This window comes from Heliangelus exortis, chromosome 2 (assembly GCF_036169615.1).
Source record: "Heliangelus exortis chromosome 2, bHelExo1.hap1, whole genome shotgun sequence".
Taxonomy (NCBI): domain Eukaryota; kingdom Metazoa; phylum Chordata; class Aves; order Apodiformes; family Trochilidae; genus Heliangelus; species Heliangelus exortis.
This window is the reverse complement of record NC_092423.1, coordinates 37,029,107-37,039,011: the sequence shown is the minus strand read 5'-3', so window position 1 is coordinate 37,039,011 and position 9,905 is coordinate 37,029,107. Positions and strand designations below refer to the sequence as shown.

Here is a 9,905-nt window from a genome sequence, read left to right as displayed (position 1 = left end):
TCTTGTACCGTCTGCTCTTTTTCGATGCATATGACACCTGCACTTTACAGACGCTGTATACAATAATACATTATTTATATCTAAACTTTGCATTGGATTAATTATGAATTAAATTCTGACTGTAATGGGACAGTTTAAACACGTTTACTTAATTATAAACAAGTCCAATAAACAAATGTGTGCAAGACTGTGACCTGAACAATCAAGTCAGGCAATTAAAAGAACTGTCACTGGAATTGCAGAGATACTTACAATGAAAAAAATATATTACAAGCAGAGATGTCAGAAAAACAATATTTAAACAAGATAATTGCTAATTAATGTTTTGCATGTTTGGAATAAAAAATATTTAGGATATTAATAATGATCTGGTATTTGGTTTATTTAAATACTGGTCATTTAGTCACTGGTTGGGGATTTAAACATAGATTATTTCTTGGCAGCTTCCTATTGCCGCACTATTTGAATTAGAAAAGTTCAGTGGGCAATATTAGCTTAGCTGTGGAACTCTGATATTTAATAGGATTTTATGAAAATAGCTAATATGTGCACATGACAGCAAGTTCTCACAGTTAAATATTGTCACAGAGGTGTCTTTTGATTCCATGATAATCCTTACTTCATTTAACAATTAAACAGATAGAGCCTGCTGAGACCACTATTGTATAATGATAATGAGAAAATTTCTTCACCCCACGATTTTCAAAAAGTTGTGGCAAAGGAAGTACATTGCTTATGTTAAAATCACACATACTACTTTGGAAACCTGAGCTCACTGGGATAAGCAAGGTCTCCATAGAGGAGCCCAATCTTGGTGGCCATTAGTGGGAATTTGGTTTAGCAAAAATGTTTCGTTTTGTGTATGGAAATATTTTTCAACTTAAATGTATCTGAATAATCACTTTGCTATTCTAAGGAAATTCAGTAAAACAGCATGGGGCAATAATAAAAAATAGTGAACAGTCATCAGAAAAAAATATCAGCTTTGGAGTAATAGTTGCTACACCTTTCTAGCACAATCTTTCTAGTTTATTATCTGATACCATGTTTTATTCCATAATTATATTTCAGTAATTAGAAAAAGCATAATACTGATATTATTATATTGACTCGTGGGCACGGGTTCTTAAGATGAGGTTCAGAAGTTTTACTGGTTCCTTTGTATTAAATCATTACTTTTAAAGCCAAAAAGCTGGTGATGTCTGCAGGTCTTGATATCATTCATTACAGAACTGCCAAGGCTAAAGTTAAATTACTTCTTTTTCAGTGGTGTTATCTTGTTTCTATACAGGTTGGACAGATAAGCAGAGATGAAAAGAGAGGGTGTTTTCTTCTTTTTTTTTTCTCTGAGACGGGAATGATCAATTTTTGCTTAAGGCTTTAAAGCTGGTGGTTTAGTATGTGCATCTTAAGTAGACACATGACAGAAAGCACACATCTTCCTCACCAGTTCACTGGCAACACACTGTGACAAATGATTCTCATAACATTTTGTACCTGTTGAGTGTAAATCTCATCCTCCAGAAGAAACACTGATGATCCTAACAACAAAGTGTCTCCTGTAGGGATGGTTTGTGACGTGCATATCTGCAGATACAATACTGAATGTTCCTTTAATATTCCAAGCTGCCTTTTCCTACTTAACTGGCAAGCCAAGAGGTTCAGGCAAGGAATGTTTGGGTACGGGCAAATGGTTAAATCGCTGTATCTCCAGCTAGTGAAAAACACAAACTTTGTCTATTCCAAATCTAAAATTTGATATCAGTGTCCCCCTGTGATTACATCCTAAATCCTGCAAATGTCTAGGTTTTCATTTAAACTTAAGCACTGTTAAAAATTTGATTAAAATTGGGACCATGTATATGAGTGATATAGCAATGTCAGGCACTGACCTCCCTTTGACACACTAGAAATCATACTGAGTAAGTAATATCCTGCAAATAGGTTCATACTTTCTTCCAAAATGGATCATACTTCATGGACCCCTTTTCCTACAGTGGCAAATACCACTGTCAGGACTTGCAGGCAGAATATTGCCTGCAACTCATGGACCAAAGATTAATGATTTATTATTACATGTTATAGACATGAAGCATATGTATTCCATGGGAGTGGCATGGCACTTCCATGCTACAAAAGGAAGCAGCTTCCTGAGTCTCGGTTACCAGACCTCTCACTTCAAGGGTGAGTGTTGGTCCAAGTTGTTTAGTCATTTCCTTGCTAGAGATACAATTATTTAATAACACCTATGAGCAAATTACTGCTAACCCACTGTCCCATTCCCACATGTGATCTGTCTTCTTCCTGGTCCAGTGTCTCTTGGTTTCCTTTCTTTGGTGCAGAACAGCTTCCCAAGGAATACGGTCTCACCAGAAGCAGTCTTTAAGTTGGCAGCTGTCTAATGGCAGTGGGAACAGGGATACGAATCCCTTCAGGAAGAGAGAGGATTGAAATGAAGGATGTCATGCTTCAAGTGATCTAAGCACTAAACATGGACAGGAGAAGGCATTGCCCACCACAGCTTTCAGTGTTTTGAAGAAGTGAGCTGCTCCTCGGTGTTCTGAAGGAGAAGATGGAAGAGCTTTCGCTTTGGAGACAGCTCAAGGCTGTGGGCCACCAATGGATGGAGGCAAGGCTCTGCAGCTCCTGGTGAGACCCTGAAGCTGGGGGACAGGACTGAAAACATACTTGTCTCCAGCGCCTCTGCTACCTGACGCTGCACCACCAAAAGGAGATGTTGTTGCTGCCTTATTCTATGTATCTACAATAGGTGTCCAATCTCTGGTTCCGAGAGTTGAGACACAAATCAGTGATCTCCAGAAGGCAACTGGAGGAACTTGAAAATGAAATGAAAGCATGGTGCTTTCATTTGAACATAATCTGATTGTCGCTCCTGCATTAAGCACGTCAGCCAAATGCCGAGAGGTCAGATGCCATGGGCCATCTTAGGTGTCTCTGCTCAGTGTGACTCTTCATGCTCCTATTTCTGCAATTCCTAATTTTACCCGTGCTCTCAGTGCAGTACCTCCCCGTCTGACTCAAAGGGCCAAGTGCCTCGACTGTGGCATTTAATTTCCCTTTATTTAACCTAATCACGAAATACCAAGCTCTTGCAGTACTCAGCCAAGTCAAGATGTAAAAATAAACGTGCGGCTCTTTGAATTATTCCACATGCACGAAGTCACTCGTGTTTGTCTAGTAGCAAACATAAACAAATACGTGTGCGGGCTCTAGGGGTACACCAGCCGTGCTTGCTTTGTTACGGACACACGGTAACTGCCAGGTTGCAGTGCTCATGAAGCTCTTATAATTCCAGCACTCCCATCTCCCTCTTGTTTTTATTAATTTATGGATCTCATTTTATTAATTAATGGATCTAATCGGACCCACTGCCTCCCGCCCGCCCAGAGCTCCGGACCAGCCCGGAGGGCGCGGCCATCGCAAGGGTCACCTCACAGAGCGCGGGAACGACCGTTGGGCCGCCCCCCCCTCCTGCACCCCCCACCCCTTCCCGGGCTCCGCACCTTCCTGCCCGCCCCGGCGGCCGACGCAGCCCGTTCGGTGGGCAATGTGGCGGGGGTGCCGCGGGGGTACGAGGGGAGAGGTGGGAAGGGCTCACGGCGCCTGGGGACCCTCCGGCCGGTGCGGGCAGCGCTGCGCCGACCACGGAGGGGAAAGGAACAGAGAGCGGAGGATGCGTCCGAGCGCGGAGAGCCGAAGAGCGGGCTGTTTTGCCTTATCCGGGGCGTCTGCGCGGGGAGGGAGCTTGCAGCAGAATCCGCCGCTGACCTCGGAGAGAGGGAAGGGGCCGGTCGCCGCCGGGGCGGGCGTGGGTCCTGCCCTCCGGTAGAGCGCCGCCGAGCTGCCGGAGGGGGGTGCTGGCGGCGGGGCCGCCTACTCCGCGCGGGGCCGGCCCCTGTGATTGGCAGCGGCGGGCGGAGGAGGGAGGCGAGCCCGGCTCTCTTACTTTGCCTCCCCCGGAGAGTTTCCTAGTAGGGGTGTCCGGGGTTGCTTCTCCCACTGGCGCTGCCGGCATATCTCCACTCGGGGCTGTTGCCGAGCGCTGAGCCGGGGGAGGTGGCGGCAGAGAGCGAGGGAAGCAACCACATGAATCAGTTTCTCCCTGTATCCGGCTCCGGGCAGAGGCGGCGACCATAGCGGGGAGGAGGGGAAAGGGGGGAAAAAGCGGCTACTGCAGCAGCGACAGCGGCAGCAGCAGCGAGGGACTCCCCTTGCTGCCGAGGTGGGTAGCGGGGGCGCAGGATGTGGGAGGGGGCGGCTGCAGGGTGGAGGCACCGCGGGTAGCGGCTCGGGAGGGCTGAGGGTCCTGCTTTTGGGGCCGAGGCTGTAGCCGCTGCGAAGCGGTTGGATGTGGGCAAGCAGCGGGGAAGAGGAGAAAAGTTGCCGATGGCGCCTGGGAGGGTGCTCCGCGGGGCGGCGGCGGGGTTGGTCGTGTTCCTCCGCTCCTCGCAGTCTCGCCCGGCCGGAGAGGGGCTGTGGCGGGGCGTCCTCACCGTGCGTGGGACGGGCTCTTCCCCGCGCTGGGGCCGGGGGATTTGGGATGCGTTGTTATTCAAGTTCTCCTTTCGCTCCCGCTCCGTGTTCTGCGAGTGCGGGTTTCGCTGTCGAGGTGACAACACCGCCATCAACGTCCCCCTCGTTTCCCCGGCTGAGCAGCCCGACCAGCGCGGTTCCTCCGGTCCCCCTCAGACCTTCCCTCCCTGTACCCGCCCCACCCCCTGTCCCACAGCCCTGGGAGCGGGCGGCGGGCGGGTCGGTCCGGTCCCGGTCCCGCTCCCGCGCGGCGCACACCCGAGCCGCCGGGTCGCGCGGGGCCGTGCGTGGCGCCCGGCGGAGACCTCGCGCAGCCCCTCCCCTCCCACGCGTGTGTGTGTGCGCGCGCGTGCCGGGGAGCGCGCGGTGGTGTCGCGACCCTCCCCGTGTCCCCTCCCCACCCCCCCGCCCACTGCCACTGCCGCCGCCGCCTCCGGTGCGGGGCGGCTGTCACGTTTGGTGCCTTTTCCTTCCCCAGGTGCTGCGGGACGTGGTGCTCGCCGAGACGCAACCTGAAGCGTCTGTGTCTGTGTGTGTCTGTGCCTCTGTCCGTCCCCGGCTCCCGGAGCTGCGCGGCCCCAGCTGCCAAATGTGCCGGGGGGAGAGACTTCTGCTCAAACCCCCCCGATCGTAAATATACAGAGAAAGCGGAAGAAGAGGCACCGCCGAGCAGCTGCAGGAGGAGGAGGAGAGGGGGACAGCGGTGCTGTTTCTGCTGTAGTCAGGGAGGCTGATGGCGGAGTTTGGCAGCGGCGGCGGCACCGGCGGCGGGGGGCTCCCCTCCTCCCCGGGGCCGGTCCAAGGGAAGGTGGCCTTCAAGGCAGGAGATGGGGAAGGAGGAGGAGGAGGTGGCGGCGGCGGGAGATCCCGCTTTGACGGTGCAGTCAGCCGCGTCTCTAACGGGGACTGTGCCCTGGCGGGGGCCGGCGATGAGCCGGGCTCAGGTCCTCCTGCGAGCCCGGAGAGCAGCAGCAAAGAAAGAGGATTTTCCACAAGCCAACAACGAGAAGGCAAACCCGGCATCCCCCGCAGGAGCAGCATAATTAAGGTAATAGCACTTGCTCCTCCCCATCGGGGTCTTGGCTTTTTCTGTGTGACAGTGGCAGGGAGATTTGGCTCACAGAGCCTTGGCTTTAGATGAAAGGATAGGCAGCTTTTTTTTTTTTTTTTTTTTTTTTTCCTTTTCCTTTCTTTCCCCTGTGGTGAGTGGACTTGATTTGTCCTTTGTCAGAAGTGGACAGCAGCGAGTGGATGGCTTTTATGCACATGCACTCATGGAGCATGTCATGTTATTAAGCTTTATTAAAACAGAAGGCTTTAACTCCTGTTGGAGAAGGCAAGGGAAAGTAGCAGGCTTGTCAAAAGGCAAACATGGGCACCAGCCTGGCTGGGAAAGACATGGATTATCCGGTAGTCTTGTTATTTGGGATGCACCTGTGCAGAGCAATTTTGTGGCTCCATTGGTTTGTGTGTGTGACAGACACACAGCAGGTGATGAGAGATTCAGGCTCTCATTGGGCTGGGGGTGGGAGAAGGTGGCATAGGGAGCATTCTTCTTGTTAAAACTGACAGCTCATTTAACAGTAGGCTGTGTTATGCTTCACCTATAGAAACATCTTTATTTATACTTAGTTCTGCATGTTCTGTATGCTAATGTTTCATCTGGAAAAGTAAGGGGAGCTTCAATAGTAGCATATAAATTGGGCGAAAAGGGAATGGTTTTTAAAAGACAATGATTTATACAAATACTGTTGTTCTTGGTTCTTAAATCCACACTTCCCAAGAGAATACAGTTTGTCCTGGGTTAGCTTTCCCAACTCTAGTTTAAAGGTTAAGAGAAAACAGAGAAATTACTTCCTTGGTATAGTGGCTTTACTAGCCGTAGAATGAAGCACAACTTCAAATACTTAGAACCAAGTTTAATCAGGATCAGCTTTATTAATATCAAGCTAGATTTGTTGTCTTGTTAGCTATTTATGTGCCTCCAAAATCAGCGTATGAAATTCTGTTGGCTGGATGATAGAAAAACATGTGGAAATTCAAAAAAAGTAGTGTATTTCAAGTTGTGCTACTGTCTCCTGGACCTTGCTCTAAAAACCAAGGGGAAAGCAAGGGCAGTCAGCAGTAAAACACATTTGACAGCCTGCCCCCACCCTTCCTGTTCAAGCAGTGATGCAGGGTGTGTACTTTTGTGTGTTTTAAAGAAATTATAACAATGGAGAGGGGACAACTGAGTTTGGTGTTTGAATAACTTAATATTTACTGGATTTGGGGGTGATTTTTTTTTTCCCAGCTCTTTTATCTCCTAACACTACTTTGTTTCTTCTGTGATAATACAAGAAAAATACTAGAGTTGTCTGCACCTGTATCATGCCATCATAGTACTTTATAATGTATGATTTGATTATATGGCAGCCTTCTGCCTCTCTGGGGACCAAACAAGGATACAGTACCTAGGGATTCATGAAACTTCCTTATCTCATGCTTCTTGATCTTAATGTATGTTTTGGATTACATTTCATGAATACTGAAGTCAAGGTTCTTAGTTTCTGCAGAAATTACTGCTCTTTGGAATACAAAATTTTCAGCTTTCTGGTATTATTACTGATGAATACCATTTTGCAAATGGGAGCAGCAATCTGTTTAGCTGGCAAGATCTGATTACTACAACTTTGTGTTACTGTTTGAATAATTATGACATGAGTGGAAACATCTGACAACGCTACATTCAGACTTATGAGGTCCATTTTTATTTTAGATATGACTATTTAATACTTCTGGGAAAAATCACTTGTCTTTATATATAGTGAATAATCTTCTGTCTACTTAGTTCAGCAGTTCACAGGTAGTTTGAATCTGGTTGTGTAGGTGCCTAGTTTTTGATATGAAAGCTTTTGGAAAATCTGGCATGAGTACTTAAGATGCTTCTTGTCTGCACTTGCAGAGCAAAAGGTTGTAAAGCAGAGTGGAAAAAGTACAATGTAATCTAGTTTTGGAAAATGTTCCTGGAGTTTTACATCAGTGATGTGAAACTGTTCTTAAAGACTGTATGGAGCAACCTCAGGAAACACGTCTGTCCCATGCAGACACATGGATCATCCTTTTGTGCAAAACCCAACATTGTTAATTGATCTGTAAAATGCATATTTATGTAATGTCTAGTATGTTTTGCCTGCTGGTTACTGTGTAGGCTTGTGAGTTACAAACAGAAAATTGGCATTTGAATAATAGTTTCAGTTGAGATTAAATTTTTTAGAACCATGTTTGTTCATGACAATCAGAGTCACAATTTTGGCTGTAGTTTGTTTTCTCCATTGTTTGTCTATTTTCATAACTCCTCAGAGCAGTTGATGTCTTTTTTCCCTTTCTATCTTTACTTGCAGTCTCTATTTTTTCTCTTTTTTCTCTGATTCTTGTTTTCTACAAGAGGATATACTCTTTGAGGCTGAAGTGTCATCTAGGATGATGACATGTAGTAGGGCCACTATTATGGAAAAAAACTTTAGGCTCTTCATGCCACTGTTGGCACAGTGGCCACCTCTCGCATCAGTTGGCCTTTTACTCTTGTAGGTAAGATGCATTTAGGCTAAAGGTGTTAGAAGACTGTACCCTTCATTTGTAGCATTGTTTTTTGTTTTCTTTTTCAGTAGCCTATTTTCTTGCTTACCTTTGCTAAACCAAAATTGAGGGCTAGGGAATGCATATATGTGTTTATAACTTTTTTACTTTCTGTTTACTCCATAATGATGAGATTTCTGATTTTTCAAAGGTGATGGGGGTGATGCATTGGGCATTCATGGAATTTAGGCTCTTCAGATACCTGATTTTTGTGAACTAATTTATGTACTACTTGTACACAGTGGGTTGTTACTATTTTGTTTTTCTGTAGTAGTTTCCTTGGTGCAGCTAGCTATGGTTGCACCATATAATATAATCTTCTGGGACAGTTCCTGTAGTATTTTGTGAGATGAATTTACAGTCAGTCCATCTTGCAGTTTAAAGTGGATTTAAGCATCCTGTGAACTTCTCTTAATGGCTCTGATGGTTGGCAGTGAGCTTGCTTTATTTTTGTGTGAGGATCCTCTGCATCTTTCTTATAGAGAATCTGACGTGACAGGAGTTTAAGAATCTTTAAGGTATCAAATGTCTTGTGATGCACGTTTCCTTAGAGCTGCCTGCTTCCAGGGATCTCCAGTGAAAGCTTATGGAATCTCACAGTTTGGTGAAACTATAGACCTAGACAGAAAGAGATCCTGAGGGATAAATATGCCTGTATTAGGAGAGGTGTTATAGTAATAAGATGAGAAGGTACGTACTTAGGAAAGACAACAAAGAGAAATCAATGGAGAAAGGTGGCTTGGCATTCTGTGACCAGGAGTGGTCTTAACATGTGTCTGTAAGCAAAGTCCAGGGTTTGTTTTGTGTGTGTATGGTATTGGTGTCAATAAACTGCTTGGCTGATAACTTAAACAAATTTGTATCTCTCTACTTTGGTTATAAACTCAGGCATTCATTTTGTACAGGCTGAGCATTGGCAGCTCCTGACTTCCAAAATCTGTGAGAAGAGAGGAACCATTTTTAGCAGGTAGATATTCTAGGTTACAATTTACAGCAGAGCTTTCCTTTTGAACGAAACATTCTTATATCTGTGCCTTTCTGCGACTGGGGAATTCTACAGCATGTGCACTAAGATCTTTTTTCTTATTAAAATACCAACCTATGTTATTACTTTGTTACTTCTGTGATCTGTAATTCATACTATATACCTGTTTATGTCGTGTATAAAATATGAAATATGGAGAATGTTATGCAGTATTTTCTACCACTATGACTTTTAAAGGTTTTAGTAAAGCCTTTTGCATTCATGGTGAACCGTAAAGTAGTTATTTTCAGTAAATCTAGGTTCTTTGCAGTCCTAAATTACCTTAGCCACAATGGAATGGTAGCAAGTCTTCGTGGAGACCCAGGAATAGTTCATACACATTCAGCTTCTGTCTAAAACGATATAAAGGACTTAGGTTGCTGGAGCCAGTTTAAAGTACATTAAATTACCTGATTTTCAGTCATCTTTCATGTTGGGAAAGAAACCCATGTAATGATGCTGTTGAGATATTTATATACATAAATATTTAGGCCCTAATAACTTCTCAGTGTGCTAAATGTTCTGAAGTAAATTTGAGTAGTCACAGGCTCCAAGGTATTAAGGCCCCTTAGATTTTAAGAAAACAGTTGTATAGATGAAAGAAGGAGAAAAGTAGCATTCACTTTCTTTCTCCACACCCTTTCCTCTTGGAAACAAAAAGCTATAGTATGTTCTGAATTTTTCCTGGTTCCAAAAGATTGGGTGGCAC

At 45.6% G+C, this 9,905-nt stretch overlaps 1 protein-coding gene across 4 annotated transcripts in view; it reads left to right on the top strand.

Moving 5' to 3' along the window:
• Nucleotides 1-4,105: 4,105 nt before the first annotated feature.
• PLCL2 (phospholipase C like 2) overlaps nucleotides 4,106-9,905 on the top strand; it is a 98,527-nt gene continuing 92,727 nt past the window's right edge. For all 4 annotated transcript variants that reach the window (XR_011724228.1, XM_071735556.1, XM_071735557.1 and 1 more), the window contains exons 1-2: nucleotides 4,106-4,243; nucleotides 5,033-5,602. Coding sequence is in view for 3 of the 4 variants with exons in the window: in XM_071735556.1 (XP_071591657.1) it covers nucleotides 5,288-5,602 (315 nt within the window). In the remaining variant the exon portion in view is untranslated. The remainder of the gene's footprint in view (nucleotides 4,244-5,032; nucleotides 5,603-9,905) is intronic.